The sequence below is a fragment of the Orbicella faveolata genome, unplaced genomic scaffold (genome assembly GCF_042242905.1).
Source record: "Orbicella faveolata isolate gen_17 unplaced genomic scaffold, um_ofav_v1 contig_1, whole genome shotgun sequence".
Lineage (NCBI taxonomy): Eukaryota > Metazoa > Cnidaria > Anthozoa > Scleractinia > Merulinidae > Orbicella > Orbicella faveolata.
In genome coordinates this window covers 30,033,495-30,050,000 of record NW_028301536.1, presented here as the reverse complement: position 1 = coordinate 30,050,000, position 16,506 = coordinate 30,033,495, and the positions used below count along the sequence as shown (strand labels likewise).

The window sequence follows — 16,506 nt, the reverse complement described above, 5'->3', positions numbered from 1 at the left end:
GTAGAAACGAAGTTTTTGTCTCCTGATAAGAAAACATTATCTTATCTCACAAAACTCTCATAGAGCCTATTACTTTACTTTAAATTTATAGATCTTCCAGAATTCTAGCCTGTCATTCATAACAAATATTATTCACCTGGCAATTAGTCTCTTATCTGAAGGGTACTGTTTTTGGTGGTGTTGTCTTCGTCTTTTAAAGGTGAAATGTGAAATGAACCGTTGAACTCATAAGTTGGTCGTATTATGAAGGTGACATCCATAACCCAATACTGAGGAGTGTGTAAAAATGCGTCGAAAATTGCATGCCAACTCTAATAAAGTTTCGATGTAACGTGCCCTCGAACGGGTTGAAACAGCGTGCTTTTTCAGACAACAGGTGCACGGCAAGCTACGGTAAGCTGAATTTCTCATTTTTGCTTCTGCATTTTGACAAAATTTGACCCAAAGTAAACGTCCCCTATGACCCAGACAAGCGAAATTGAAACCGGAGTTATTTGTACATGTAGCTTACATGTCTGCTATAAACATAGCTGCAAGAAGTAGGCAGAAACGCTCGTCAACGTTTCGTGGTTCCCCGTGCACTTCTTTGGTACTCTACCGCTTCCTGCCTACTTTACAACAGAACAGAGCACGGTCCAGGCTTCTTTATTCGTTAATTATTCTTCCGCATTCTATGACGTCATTTCAACCACGTAAGGTCAAGAGAACACGCTACACATCCGATGGAGACTGTACTATACCGTTAGTGGTGTCCCATTTTGGAGCTCAATAACAGGAAAATGGAGTACAATAATAAATGCCTTATTCGATTCCAAGAGGTTTATTTGATAATATAACGAGGAGTTTTATTTTATCAATATAAAATGTTATCGTCTAAGTCACCAAGCACAGATAAGATTTTGCATGATTCGTAAAATTTTGGCAATCAAGAGCATTCATTCTAACGCATTCTTTTTTAATATTCTAAGTTTGCCGCATCAGTACTGATGTACTTAGGGGAATTTACCAGTAATATGTACATTAAGCATTAGCAAAAAGGCCGGCAACGTATTCCTGTCACGTGACCCTAGCTCTACCGACGCGTGTAGCTGATGTGTTTACCTGCTGAGACTTCCTTGTTGCAATTGTCGATTTCAACCTTCGGAAAAAAGGATAGCTCGATAGTTGTGAATGCAATTATTTAAGGAGAAAAATGAATATATTTTTGAGGTTTAATAGTTTACTGGTTACATAAATCATAAAAACACGTACGAGAAAGATAAGATTCGATGGTAAACATCGAATGAAGACTTTGCTAAGGGGAACTCGATAGCGAAACATCCAGTGTGTTCAGTAACATTCTGTAGCGTTCAGTATGTGTTCAACGACCAAAAACGTTATGCGATCTAAAAATAAGTATTACTTTTCAGGCAACCATTGAATTCTTTAAACCAATGCCAGTGCCCATGTAAACCCATGTAATCACTTTTAGCAGCCTCAAAAATAGTTGAGCTTTTCAAAGTAGTTATTCAGAGTATCATGGTTCGCTTCTGATAAACTCCATTTTAAGGCGAACGGAACAACACCTTATTACTCAATATCTGTCAAGTGGTCGCATACGGGAGTTTAAAAACAAAAGAAAATTTCAAACTTCTAGCTCTAAAAATGGCCGCGGTCGCTTACGAGAGGTCCCAAATATAGTGATTTGACTTGGAAATCTTTGGTATTTTGGAAAACTGGTCACTGAGGAGAAGTGGTCGCAACCGAAGGTTCGACAGTACTGGCGTTAGGCAATAGCATTACCAACTGTTTGCAAAGGTTTAAGATCTGATCCGCTGATTGCAACATGCTGAATTAATGAATCCCCATTAGAAAAATAAAAAAAGGTAAACTATAGATTGGCTGGGTTTTTTGGAACCTTTTTGTTTTTTTTTTCCTTAAGTCGTCAAAGTGATTTGGATACTTTATACCTACGTTACTTTCCTCTCTTTCGTTTGCACGACCTAGAGTTGAGGGTACTTTAAACTATAAAAGATTACCCGGGCTATTGGTTTTTTGCAAATTAACTGAATGGGAGAATTGCTGAGGACTTCACCTTCACCTAACTCCTTGCGACTTAGTGGCCCATAAGGCCTCAGCTAAGCCTATAGTACATGTACTCACAAAAATAGTATATTACGTAAATTGTATGTAATTTTCCTAACTTAACAGCTTACCGACTCCGCTAAGAGGAAAGTTAAATCAGTTAACACCAAAACGAGAATGAATCTGGCAATCATTCTCTTGAACTCGCTTAGATTTTTTTCGTGGGCAAAGCAGGAAGAGTAAGTTCAAAATTCCAGATGGCAGACCAAATGAACAAGCCAGTCGATATTGGTTTAGACTTTGCCCCTCGCTATGAATGTAATCTATCATATGATACAGACTGATATTTGTTCTTTTGAGTCTCATAACTAAGATGGAAAATATCATATGCAATAAAATAAATAATTGTTGTCAATGAGAATAGCGCATCAAAAATTGCTCGAGTTTAAATTTATAAATTGACAAGATATAGCCCTGAATAATGAAAATTTCCTTAATCCTCTTCGAAATTAGTTTTATCAAGGAAACTGTTAATTTTGTTGAAAATGTGATTGGTCAGAGCAAACCAGGGATAACAGGCGAGGCGAGAAGCAAATAAATACTGATATTAACTGCTTACAGGAGCTGATATGTTTTCCAGTGTAATAATCAGCAGTTTCTCGAAACCTCATAAACGAGATTCGTGCGATCAGCTGTCGCAAATATTAAGAAAAACATCTAAACTTGAACAGTGATTAACAAATTCAAAGGAACCTGACTCGTCCTGCCCATATCGACGAGTGTTGACGCTCATCTGTGTTTAACAACAACTGATTGAGTAAGCACGATTTGTGATAACTGAGTATAAAAACTAGAGAAAACGTGGAAAAATACTTACTTTCTATACAAGGTATGCGAAAACCAGTCAGTTTTAATGACATAACGTTTTTTGAGAGTGATAACGTAGCTGCAGCTCAGGATGGCTTGGAATATCATTAGCCTAATCACATCGAATTATTGAACAATGACGTCCGGCGCTAGAAGATCTTAACGACACTTCGGGTGAACGTGAGCCTCATCATGATAAACGGAAAGTTCTGATATTGTCCCCCGGTTTGAAATGTACATGCATTAGGCGACTTGTCTCAGTTTAAGTGGTATGGCTGTGAACTAGCTAGGTGTAGCCAAGCGCGTTGACCACGATAAACAACAACATAATTGGATATTTTTCTGTTGGAACAAGTCGTGAAAACAGAACCCTGCTATTTCTACAGTGTCCCCTTTTTGTGGGATTACGCTCGAAATGTGGGAATAGATATCGAAAGAGAAAGCCTCGTGGAACTTCAAATAACGTTCAGAGAAGTTCGCTGAGTATCTTGGTGGCAAAGCAAATTAATAACTTCCAAGTCAGTGATATCACTATCTGAGACGTATGTGACTCAAATAAGATGTAACTGGATATCATGATCTGGTAAATTTCCAACTTATTTGCACCATTGGCGCACTGATATGATAAAACGCCGAAAGAACTAGACAAATATGATACGCTGTCAAGAAAGAAGTACGTAAATGGCAAGCTGTTTTAATTTTCCTGCCAAACAGTGATAGATTTGTGTGCTTCCTTCTTTTTTTCTGTCTCAACATATATTTGCACAAAAAGTAATTTGAGACAACATTTATTTACAGCTCCGGAGCCATTACAGCTTTTTTGCGGATTAAAAGTGATAATTTTTCCACAAGTACACGTCAACGTGTCATTCAAAAGTGAATACCTTGCAATAGACCATAGACCTAGTTGCAGAGCCTCTTTCTCATAACGAGTCTTTGTGCAAACCTTTTCACATCAAAATGAGATTGATTCCCACGAAAGTAAACTGGCAGGTGGAACATATTTTCATTTTGAATGATTTCGCGGGTAGACTCGTTTAGACACAAAGACTAAAGTCGGCTCGGAAATGGCCCAAGGAACACCCAAAAGAGCTGTCGCAAACAGGAGGCGGCTACACCAGATAATCTGCTGGCTAAAATTTTAACCCATTCATCAAATATGCCGCAAAACAACGTCATGGGCTTTAGTATAACTATTTAGTAGCGTTATTCACTGATATCACCACTGAGCTTTTAAAAAACACGTAATCTAAGAAACAAAATCAACATCGAATTTCGCTAGCATTGTTAATACATTTCCAAGAAGATAGGTGAGGATAATAAAGAAAATCATCAATATGGCGGTATAATTTTGATTGACCACCAAATTCTCATCACTCACAATAAAACAGATGTATGAAAATCAGTGAGGAGAACTGAGATCTTACAAGTCCAATGGACAAAAATGTTTAAAAGTAATCAATTTTAGTTTGGGCAAATTTGCTCTTACTTTACTTAAACAAGCAAAAATGAAAGATTTAAATGTAGCTTCAGCTAAGGTACAATGATTTCTTTAGCCATTAGAACAGGTCTTCCTAAATTAAGAATTCGAGCGTTTGACAAGTTTGCAATCTTATTTAGCACGAGAACAAAACCTGCCAAGAAATATATTATTATTGTTATATGCAGAATACAGAATCCAAAATATCTGTTTGTTCCACACAAAAAATAATTGCAAGATTTTCAAAACTCAGGATCATTAAAGTATTTCAGTTCCGAGGTTTCAGCCTTTGTATAACGCTCTAAACCGTGGAACACCAAATTGTTTTTTTGGTTTGAGAATAAAGTTCATTTAGAATGGAGCTTTATATTTGACAACTAGAACGTCAAAGAAAGTAAACATCATGAGATTGCCACAAGGCTTAGGAAATCTTTTAATTAAACTTTTAATGAAATAATTTAGTAAGTAGAATTGAAGGGGAAGTTTGCCAGCTAGGTCAAACTCGTGTATATACCCGTCAAAGAGATAATTTCTTTCTTTTTAAAAATGGCTCGCAATGTTTGTTATCATCATTGTGGAAAATACTCTAACACCAAAAATAACAGAGGCCACACGTCGTGGAACCAGACCTGGCGAAATGTTCAAGGTAGCGGCAAGGAGGCAATATTTCGCCGCACAAGTTGCATCGAATTCCACTCTGCCGAAAATGTTGCTCAACGAAATGGCCTGCTGGGTCCAGATTTTGGAACTGGCCAAATATTATATCGAAGACCCAGGCTCGTGCGGGGATGGTACCTTGGTAAAGAGCCATTGGAGTATCGAAAGCCATCAACACCTTTCAGATTTAGTTTTCAAATAAAGGACAGAGACGCCGCTGAGGAAAACGATAAATTGAAATATCTCAAGAGCAGAAGCATAATCTACCCCGAAAGCATGACTGTGGGAATCTGCAGCCTGCAAGCGAGACCGGTTAGACGAGAGGGAAGGGTTGGAACAGCAGTATCTAACATTTCGACCGCTGGATTGAAAGAAAAAAGCAATAAAGTGCAAGCTATTAGAGCACTGAATACAGAAAGAGCTCCCAAACTTAGCGAAAGACCCAGGAAAGAAGACTCCAAATCGACCGATAATGAAACTAAGATTAAAATAGATTCAAAGAATACGGACAAGCTGAGACTGAAAGGCGAAATTCCTCGATCCCATTTACGCCAGAAAAGTCCAGTTAAAGGGAAAAAGCAAAGATTGCCGAAACGGGACTATCTTTACGGGAAAAAGGAAAACAGTGTGGAGTTTGGTGATGAAATTTATCTTGACAGAAAAAAAATTCCAGATTGCTGTGTGGAATGTTTCATTTTCGAAGAGAGTGATTACGACATTTGGTCACGAAAAGAAAAGACTTGAAGTGTTTTCTCAGCCACACCACCAATGCGTCTGTAAATCAAGAATTTCTTCAAGTAGCTTGTTGAACTCCTATTCAAGCATGTTCATTGCTTCCTTTGTTGCAGTACGGAGCGAGCCGAAGGCTCGGGGTGGCACAAAACAAATTTTTTTACGGGGAGCCGTTCTCCCCCAGGTCTAAGCTCTTTATATATATATATATATATTTTTTTTTTTTTTTTTTTTTACGGAAAAGGTAACGCCGTCATGTACCTTTCATAGAACATGGTAGGTCTTTTGCAGATCTTTGCAAAAAAGGCTCACAAGAAAGTTTCTACCCTAAGAAATCCTCACATCGCACTTCCTCGTTACTTATATACTAGGCACTTTGAATGGCCTTTTTAGGTACCTAAATGATAGTTTTTCCCACCCTTTTCTATGCTTCATCTCGTAAAGCTCTAACCCTTTATATACCTCTACCCGGAAAATTCTTAAAAAGGACGCCTTTCGGCCGGAGCCCCCTCGTATAACCCATTATAGGGAGTACCACACACCCCCGGGTCGAAGACGAGGGTATATGTTCCTGAACAATACTTCCGTAATGCACAGGCTATGCAAACCATTTTTATTGGTAATTGGGGATTATGCAAATGGCAATATAAAAGAATTTACGCGTGTTCCACCCCATCACTCTACTTGAGGCCTCCGGAGGTTGGCGACCCACCCTTCCACTCAACGAGCAAGTCGGTCTTGATCTAGCTGTCCGCTTCTATTTTCGCCTGGTCTGGGGCTTGTCCCAAGCCAGAGCGATTCCCCATAACCTATTATCATGTCATTAATAACAATTCGCAGGGTAGAATATTACACTATTCACCTCGCGAAAGTTCAATAACTTGTACATGTTACGGTGAAATTAAATTTGCTGTCAGATTCTAATTTTTTTTTGTTTTCTTTTTTTTTTCAAAGAAGTTTGATTTTAGTTTTCCCATCTGTCAGACTATGATGATAAATTTGAGATACAGGAAAATACAAATCAGTGATGACTACTTTTTACGTGCGTACAGGGGCATGCGCCGAATAAGCTTTCATTCCAATTTTCTTCGCCATCAGCAACCGCGGTGCTTTGGAAAACAGCCCAGTTAATCTGTTAATTGAAGAAAGTTTAACAAAAGGTATAGTTCCTTTAAACGAATCCGCTCATTTACTACCACGGAATATTCACAAAAGGAAATATTAGGGGAATTTTCAGAAATAGTCGATAACATGATTGGGCATGGGTGTAAATGCTAAGCCAAAAACTGTCACGAAATGAAAAGGAGATAGAATCTTTTCAAATAACATTGTTCCTATCATCTAAAGAAAAGAAACAAGTTTTACCTGTTAGTTTATTTTAATTTCTTGGCTGTTCCTCAAAGATCAATTATGTCAAATTTCTGTCAAAAGTTTTCAATTAACTTTTATTAACATCTGCTCTGGCTTGTATAATTTTGCGAAATGCAAATTTGAAACGAAAAATTTGACTTGCTCCACCAAATAGTCTTAGGTATCGATGGCTAGCAGCGTGTCTGTCATATTAATGTTCGATTATTGCCTTCTTCGCTTGGACTTAAGAACTGTCTATTTTATTTTCGGTTTTAATGATCAAGGGGAAAGAAAAACCCGATAGTTTTCCGTTTTCAGGCTGTATTCGCCTCTGCCGTCTCCGAGACCATTTGTTGTAGTCACTCTGTTCGAAAGCGACTGCTTCAAGAGACAAATGAACCTGCCCCGTCTTCTTATCGACAACTGTCGGAAGTTTAACAATGGACTTTAGATGATGTTTTTGTTTCTTGCTGTTTTTCATTAGATTTACATTTAAAGGTAGAAGCAGTTTATTGCTTTCTCGTGAATATGAGTTATTTTGTTGTATAGTTTCTGCCGTATTTGAACTCTCTTTCTTTACCTGTTTCCCTGAATCTATCGCCCCGAAATGTGTTTCCCATCTCGCTGATATTTGTGGCAAGCATCTCGGGTTGCTAGGCTTTAAATAACTGTTTCCTTTGGGATAAAATATTCTTTTTAAATAGCATTTTCCAGGCCTCTCAGGATTTTTCCCTATTATCGCAAGATCGCCATGGGGAGAGATACGGTTTTCAGAATCATTTTGATTTTCAGAAGTAATACCATTTGTTAAACTTAAGTCCTTCGAGTTTCCGACCTTCTGTTCCCTTGAAAGTGAATCTACATCATAACTGTACTGCAGTGCGTTCTTCCTCTCGAGAAAACGCTGTTCTATAAATTTCTCAGGTCGTTGCTTCGACATTTTGTCGAAATCGTCTGTAGCTTTTTTCTTGGGTCCCGCTGCCGTGACATGACGGATTGCACTCCGGCGAGCCACACGCGGATTGCCTTCGTTTACAACTTGTTTCATATCATCAACTCTTGACGTTTCCAAACACACATAAGGTCGGTTTAGGAGTTCTTGTTGGCCCGTAACACCTGTAAAAGATGGCTTTTTTTCAAAGGAGACATGCCTTTTTATACTACCATCGACAGCGAATCCATTCAAGTCTAGAATTCTTATCTTGCTTTCCGCTTGGTCTGATGCGTTGGCAACTTCTTTCCAGCTGAAATCAATCGTCCTGCTACGCGAAAAGTTCACTTTCTTCCCTGAGAAGACAGTTTTGTCGAAAAACACCTTGCTGTCGACTGTCTTGCCGTGAATAGGTGGTTCTGTTTGTAAACCAAGCTCAGAGATGACGTACATTGTGGCTTTTCCAAACTGCAGCTCGTTTTTCGAATGAGTATTTCGTTCGGCCATGATGTCCGTTCGATATCCCGTTTTTAAATTTTTAACTCACGCAGTTTCATGCGCTAAGTGATTCTTCTCTAATCCTCGATCGCTTTTCGCTTGTTTGCTTTGAGGTTTGTGTTTTAAGACAGCTGAAATTCATCGCTGCTCTGACAGCAAACAAAAAAATCCTTCTTCCTGATCTCTTCGTTAAGTTATTGAAGCCGAGTAAAATTACTCCACTTCAAACCGTTCAGGAAATGAGCCGGTTTTGAAAAGAAGACCTGGAAACAGCATCAAAGGCGAAACATCTGAAACGTCCGTTACGAAAGAGAAAATAACTGACTTTCCGTCATCAAATATTTGACTTAACTGACACGAAAATTTCTAAAATATTGATCACTCGAGATGTACACAAACAGCCACGAAACAAGTGAAGCATAAGTACATTGAACTCTGCTCCTGCCTTTGTTTCGCTCTTATGCCCACGAACTGCTCCTAACAAAAGGTACATCGAATTAATTAAGACCGTCAATAGAGTGTGAAATGATCGTAATTACTAAGCGGGGAACAAAGAATACAACTCAATTAATGCGTATTTGATCGAAAATTTCGTTGATGAAGTATGAAAGATCGTTTTTCAAAGGCGCCCTTCTTTGTGTTGTTTACATGAAAAGCAAGTTAATGCATGATACGTATTACGCTGTTTCATAAATATTCAAAGATTCATTATTTCATTGTGAAAGCAAAATACGACAAGCTTTATCACCTCATAATTGCATACGTTTAGTCTTACAACGTAAACGTTAATTGTTATTCTTTTCTGTTCAAAGTTGAGTGATAATAAAACTAATAATCTTACACGAGTGATCCATAATGCACTTAAGATTCTCCATTAGAGGTTTTAGAGCCTGCCTTAAAAAAGACTCACAATTGAAAGAAAGGTATCAAAAAAAATCGAATTTTTCAATTAGTAGTCTTTAGACACTTTCACAAGCCTAAAATATTCTGATTCCTGTCATAATAAACGACACATATTTCTTTTTTGTTGTCACGAGGATAACTGGCGTTCATGAAGACAATATGCCTATTTATTCACGTCACATGTTTGCTTGACAGTGAAGTAATTTTGAAACGAGAATTCAACTGATATCTACGTTGGTCGCTCTTAAAGATTATTGGTTTAATAGGAGTGCAGCAAGAGCTAATAATGACGCATTGGAGAGTTCCCAACGGTAGAAAATGTATGTATCAGAAAAGAGCCAGATCATTTTCCGAAGGAAAGAGAAATAGGCCATTTCCGAGTTGTCTTTCGCCTCTGTGTGAAAACGAGTCTTCGTGCGAAACCATTCATACGAAAATGAGTTGATTTTCATGCAAATCAAACTCATTTTCATAAGATCACGGTTTTGCACGAAGACTCGTTTTGAAACAGAGGCACAAGGCTACTCGGAAATGGCCTATTTAGTTGTTTCGGAACACCAATAAGACCACTGTGACGTCACATGAATGACTTTTCCGCCACTGAAAACGACGTCACAAGCCCGCGTTTTCGGTCAGCAGTGACCAGGGCAGAAAAACGTCGCCCTACATCTAAGCGCCCTGACAAAATCGAAAACCTGAACCAGAAAATCATTGTTCCGGTTTGATTGCACGCAGGCATCCAAGTTCAATAACGGTTTCTGAGCTTGTGTAGAAAGAATAACCGCTCTGACTAATGCTGGCTCACCTTCCGTTCTTTTACAGGAGTCTCGATTCTTGTTGCTAACCAAAAGGATAGAGGCCTCTGCGAAATAGATTGAAAAAAACACTGGTTCATGTGAGTGCGCAATCGCGCATCTTAACTATTGAGTGAATCTCGTATTCGGAACTGACTTCCGTTCTTCAAAGTCGGCATGAATAACTGCAGATATCAACCAGGTCCCAGTGGCCAATTCCCTCTATGAAACGTGCCTGCAGGGAATCATGGTAGTTGTGGTCATCGAAGCAAATATTCAGTCCAAGATGATGAATACAGCTACCATGATTCCCTGCAGGCGCGTCTCATAGAGGAAACTGAGAGTTGTTCAAAGAATAGATAGAAAGATCAGATTGACAGCGTAGTTTTTTTGGTCACATATACTTTTCCACAGGATTGCGTTATCCGCTTTAATTGGAACAATCCGGTGCGGGGTGGAGAACCTAAGAGATCTAGGCCGACTATAACACTCTCCTGCAATACAATTAAAAAAATGCCTTTTACATGTTTCAACCACTTTTTGCCCCACTTAGTGAGACAATGAGCTGATGAAATCGTTTACACAATAGTAAAAACGGTGCGAAATACAATTTGCATTGATTCTTTTTAGAATTGAAAGTGATGTGTTACATATTAAGATTAAAAACAGTTGTTTGATTGTAGACATCCTAAATGGTACAGCAATAGGCCAACCAAGCAAAGTTGTGTCCAGGCTTCTCAGTGCAGACCGGGTACAAAGATCACTGGGATCTGGCTATGCTTGATGACGTAGTCGCTCACTCCGCCTAACAGCGTGCGCCGCAATGTTGACAACCCGCGGCCTCCCATCACAATGACACTTACTTTCTCTTGCTCGGCTATTCTGTGGATGGTCTCTCCAGGTTTTCCAAATTCTACCTTAATTTTTGCTTTCAGCTGTAAGGACATATATAATACAGGTCAAGGGTGAATCATGATCAAAGATAACAATTCCTAGTGCTCTATAACAATTTTCCGAAGGTTTCGTAACCTTTTGGCACATGGTATAATCACCTGCACGACTTTGTAACCTCGTAGCTCGTGGCGGGATCCAGATATTTCGCATATTGTTTTTCAGCAATAAACTCATGGTAAAACTGCACGGGCAAAAATACTGTATGCTATCACAATCTGCGGTAACGCGTAATAACGTTTCTCCAATCAGGCATCTTTCTTTAAAAAAATCGTTGTCTACAAATAGATTTAAAAAGCATTATTTTAGGGAACACCTCATGTATGGGAGAATTATTCTCTTATATGATCTTCTCTTGTAGCAGTACATGCAATGCCCAGGTGGTAAAGATAGCCAGCTATGTCACGAGTCTTCGTAACGGACGCTTTCGAGTTTTTTATGATCACTGAGTAAAGACAAGAAAAATATTTGCTTAGGATAAACGTTCTTTCTACCTTCTTTTCCTCGCATTTGCCCTTGTACTTCTCTATCACCCGATCCTTCTTCTCTTCATGTTCTTTTAATGTTTGTTTCCATTCCTCTGAATGTGCAGAATCTGCAGATTTATGAAACGAAAGAGCTCTCAGCAAGGATCAAGTGTTAATCTAAAACTGCCTACTTCGCGAGATTTTCTTTAATTCAGCTAGGAATATTCAGCCTGGGCCAGAAAAACAATATTCTTATAAGAAAAAAAAAAGAATGTTCCCAGAAGGGGACAATAATTTTTGTTTCGCCGGAACTTTGTTTTGGAGTTTTTCAAAAGCAGCCATGCAAGCCTTACAAACGAGACATGACCGATCAGTAGATGTTTTTCTCAGCAGAGAGGTTGCTTTGTCATGCACATGCGTCCACCTTGTGGTACTGAAAATTGTCCTAAAAATTTTGTGAGACAAGCAAAGATAAACTTAACGGTAGTAAAGCCCTGGCCAAACGGACTCGCAAGTAGCCGCAAGTTGAACTTGCGTAGAGACATGCGTTGAGTGGCCAAACGGACTTGGCCTTCGACTTGGCCTGGGTGGCCAAAACTTGCGTCGACTTGCGTGCAAATTTGATCTCCACTAAAGTGAGAGGAAGTCATCGCAAGTCAATGTAAGTGCACGCAAGGCCTGACAAAACGGAGTCACAAGTAGACCCAAGTTATCAACTTGCATCTACTTGCGAGTCCATTTGGCCGGGGCTTAAGATTCGTAGAACCTACGTACGCAACAGAGCAGGAGGATCCAGCTTCTCGTGACAGTACAGCACAATCAATGAGTTTTCAACGCGGTGCACGTGATTCAAATACCCTGCCAAAATGAAAACACTTTTTATCAAGAAAGGCCTAGTTGTGAAGATGAGGTATCTATGAAGCAAGTGAGTGTGTGGGACGAAATTCAGTGTGAATAGCACTGATCTGGCGACAACCTATTAATCAGTTAGTTCTGGAACCGTGGAACTTAGTTCTTAATTATTACAACTGCTGTAAATTGTTTCAACATTGCAAAGAGGATCTCCACGCAGACAGGAAAGTATAAAGTATAAAATGAGTAGCGGCGAATTGGCACCTGACAGAATGCTAGAGGGTATCCCTGCAATGGGCTCGCATCCCATCCAGGGGGGGGGAGTAGCAATACGCTTAGCCTCACTGAGTGCTATTCGTCAATTAAACTAATATTAAGAGATTGTATTCCTCATTTGGGCTGATTTGTAAATTATCGCCACATTGCATATATATGTTACCAAACGCACGCTGTTCCAAGGATGCTATCTTCTTGTACCGATTTTAGTTTAGTTTCGAGTTGAAAGCGTTTCGATTTGCTAGTGCTAGAGCTAATGCTGACGATTTGCTAGAAAAAAAGGCTGAAATTTTAAATCTTAACTGAGAAACCGCCGAAAATTTAACCGATAACTGAGGCTCTAGCAACCCCGGCCAGGACTTGAGCCCGCACCCCTCGATCCGGAGACCAGCCATTAGACCGCCGCGCGTTTAATAGACCAATTTCGATATATTAAAAGTCAGCCTAAAACAATAGACCTCAGTGCGAGGCTCTGGGGGATAACTACAGAGTTTGTGGGGTTTATTCCCCAGAGCCTCGTGCTGAGGTCTATTGTGTTAGGCTGAATTTTAATATATCGAAATTGGTCTATTGAGGGGCAGATACTGGAGGATTGGCGCCAAATGGACTGCGATTAAGGCATGTTGGACGAGGTGAAAGTCTCAGAGTCCTATGCTTACAAAATCTCGCTTCTTGCAACTTACATTTTTTGCAATATGAAAATTTAAGAAAGACTAAGAACAAGAGACTATGATGTTGTCTCTTGCTAACAACTATGAAATGTCCAAACTGAACAACGAGAGGCGAGGCAGGTTTTTGTCGTTTAGAATAACATAAAAAAGAGTGGACAATCGATAAAATTCTGAATGCCTGTGATGATTATGCGCTCCGCAAACATTCATTTTCGTGAATTATTTATCACTCATCAAGTCCGATTTCCAAATTCTGACCACAAGGTGCTTAATAATTGCTTTTGGGCGATACAAAAAGATAGATGAATTTCCATTTTTTTCTTGCTATATTTTTGTAGCCGTCTAAGTCGGACGTTTTCTCAAAATGCGATGGCAATGTCGAGAGAAATAAAGCCAACTTGAAGGACTGGGTGTTTTTTTTCCAAAATAAAAAGCTCGAGAAAAAACGAAAAAAAGTTGCTGTCACCAGCTTGCAAATGTTAGATAAAAAAATATATTGCAACACACCCTACATGATTCTTATCAAATGTTAACGATGAAGAAACAAGGAAAATCAATTTTCACGGAAGTTGTCAGCTTTTTCTCCTCAGTATATTGTTATACATAATTTTTTACACAATGGAACGAGTGATTGACATCCAAAATATGTCTTTTAAAACACCAGTTGACGTCCGCAACAGAATACTAAAAACAGCTGAAGCAAAAACCTAAATTGTATGATGAAAGAAGAAACGAAGAAATAATATAAGCGAAAAAGGCAATACAAAAATAACTATCTTAAGCGTACTCATGTATATTGTGTTTTGGCTTAGCGCGCACAAAACCGATTAAAACGTTCGTTCGAATGCGCGCGTCGCCGGATTAAAACTCGGGAAGGTAAATATAGTTTACTTCAACAACTAATTTTTCAGATACCCTACGACTTCCTGTGATCCTCGTTACACATTTTAAACATTTTAAATTATATACGTATTAAGTTACATCCGATGCGCTCACTGAAATAAACTGAAATAAATCTCCCTAAAGATAACTAAAAGAGAATTGTTTCGTATTCGCTTGTTGTACGTTTATGATAAATAACGGTAAACGAATTTCCTTCTATTTTCGCGAAAAGAAAAGAGTGTAAATACTGTCGTTTAATCGTTTTTCCATCGAAAATGGTTTTGCGATTGAATCGAAGAAACTGAATATTCTGTTCGCTGCATGCAAGGAAGAAGAATTCTTTCTTACTAGTCAGCGATAACTTTCTCGCGCGGGAAAATTCCGTTAGCAAAATTATCGCAAAAATTGTCGTTGCTTCGTATTTAAAGTTTCTTCCCGTTTAAACTTTTTTGCAAAGAGATAACTAGAATGAAATAACTTCGCCTTCGAGGCAGGAACCGGACTAAAGCTAGCAAGAAAACGAACAAAATCATTTTGACCGTCATAGGAACAAAATTGTCAAGGGGAAGAATATTTGCAATTGCTATTTTCAACAGCGTCAAGAGACACTGATTGCAAACAAAGATTCCCTACTTACAATCAAAAGCTTTTTCGCTGTGATCACAATCGTCAACTGCGATCAAGACAAGTCTTGTGTTGTCCGCCATTTCGTCGCTTTGAAGCCGCTAGTACGACAATATGCCTGCGTTTTCTTCCCTCTACGTGTTGCCAGGGAGCTAAATTGTCATTTCACCTCGAATAAATAGTGTAACGAATCGTCCAATTGTCGATACAGTGCGTATCCTCTTGTTACCCGTGGAAGCTGCTAGCGCGCTGTCAGTAACAAAGCCTTCGTTGCTGCAGGTGCAAAAACAAATTATTCTTATCACCTATTGCATATTCTCGAATTATTAGTGGTACGAGATGTGTATATGAGTTGCTACAGGCTAGACCATGGTTAAGTAAACTTTCTCGTTTGAGCCGTAGATACTCGCACTGGAGTCAGTTGTCGGTGTCTTTGATTGCGCAAACCAATGAGAATATCAGGGCATCGAGCGCGTGCTAACAATATAAGGGTGCAAGCCATTTTCTTTTTCACTTCAGTCCAGTTCCTGCTTAAGCAAACGATATGTGTGTAAAGTTTTTTATTGGCATCGAAAAACAAAGTGGATTTATATTAAGGTAAACTGAATTTTAAACGACAAAACATAACATTGGTCGCTATGTAGATAAAATAATTTTCACAGAGCTAATTATTGTACGCCTCTGTTGATCTCAATCTTCGTGTAGAGGTGAATATATAAACGAGTACTGTATGCTCCAATGAACGTTTACGACTTCAACAAGAAACTAGAATAAATTATGCCGTTTCAGAGTTCCAGCCTGACAAAATGGTATTTTTGCCGTCATTTATTGTGTGTACCCTCTAAATGAGTCAAATTACCTTTTATAACACTCAGTCACTGGTTTCTTTGGAAGATTTGACAGGTTCTGGCATTGATTGCTTTACCAATTTCTATTCACGTTCACGAAAAATAGAACTTTAAAATAAGATGGACTGACTACAGAACAAAATGTTTGAGTCTATTTACCAAATGGCAGTTGATTATTCATACTTTGATCAAACATACTGTTAGCTTTAGCAACCTTGTGCCTCGAATTCCGCAATCTATTCACTGGGCTTTGACCTGTTATAAAGGACTCAAGGAAGTGACGGGAACACTCGAAAAGCAGGGAGAAGCACGAGCCGCGCCCTACACTTATGTCGTAATATCGAGTGACTTCCTCATTGCGTGTTGTTTTGATTGAGACAGAACGAAGCCGATAAAGCCTCTTTTTATTTGTTAAATAGGACGTACGCCTAGGGGAGTACTTTTTCCATTTGGCTGTCCACGGTACGGCTGCTAGATAGCCTGGCATTTTTTCTCTCTTTTTTTCTCTCTCTTATCTTATTTCCATATTTTTCTTCTCCGCACACTTACTTTATTGAACTTAATTTCGTTTGGGGTTTCTACTGAAATTACACCTTTTTTATTGCTTTAATAGCTTACATTTGCAACTGGCTCGCAAAGACAGACGTCTGCTGTGTTCG

The 16,506-nt window shown here is 38.9% G+C and overlaps 3 protein-coding genes across 3 annotated transcripts in view; all 3 read right to left on the bottom strand.

Moving 5' to 3' along the window:
* Nucleotides 1-2,404, bottom strand: part of LOC110052931 (phospholipase A2 A2-actitoxin-Cgg2a-like) — a 7,478-nt gene extending 5,074 nt beyond the window's left edge. Inside the window, exons 1-3 of the mRNA XM_020759123.2 lie at nt 2,196-2,404; nt 1,102-1,138; nt 1-22 (exon numbers count right to left, since the gene is read on the bottom strand). The exon at nt 1-22 is cut by the window's left edge and continues 129 nt beyond it. Coding sequence (XP_020614782.1) covers nt 1-22; nt 1,102-1,138; nt 2,196-2,258 — 122 coding nt within the window. The 5' untranslated portion in view covers nt 2,259-2,404. The remainder of the gene's footprint in view (nt 23-1,101; nt 1,139-2,195) is intronic.
* A 4,349-nt stretch (nt 2,405-6,753) lies between these two features.
* On the bottom strand, nt 6,754-10,657 carry LOC110052735 (uncharacterized). The gene has a single exon (XM_020758896.2). The coding sequence runs from the start codon at nt 8,586-8,588 to the stop codon at nt 7,395-7,397; it is 1,194 nt and encodes a 397-aa protein (XP_020614555.2). The 5' UTR covers nt 8,589-10,657; the 3' UTR covers nt 6,754-7,394.
* Nucleotides 10,658-10,881: 224 nt separating this feature from the next.
* LOC110052787 (uncharacterized) lies at nt 10,882-15,351 on the bottom strand. The gene is made up of 4 exons (XM_020758959.2): nt 15,013-15,351; nt 12,469-12,552; nt 11,722-11,822; nt 10,882-11,211 (listed from the first exon to the last, which is right to left on the bottom strand). Exons 1-4 carry the CDS (start codon nt 15,080-15,082, stop codon nt 11,014-11,016), a joined length of 453 nt encoding a protein of 150 aa, XP_020614618.1. The 5' UTR covers nt 15,083-15,351; the 3' UTR covers nt 10,882-11,013.
* Between the last annotated feature and the right edge of the window lie 1,155 nt (nt 15,352-16,506).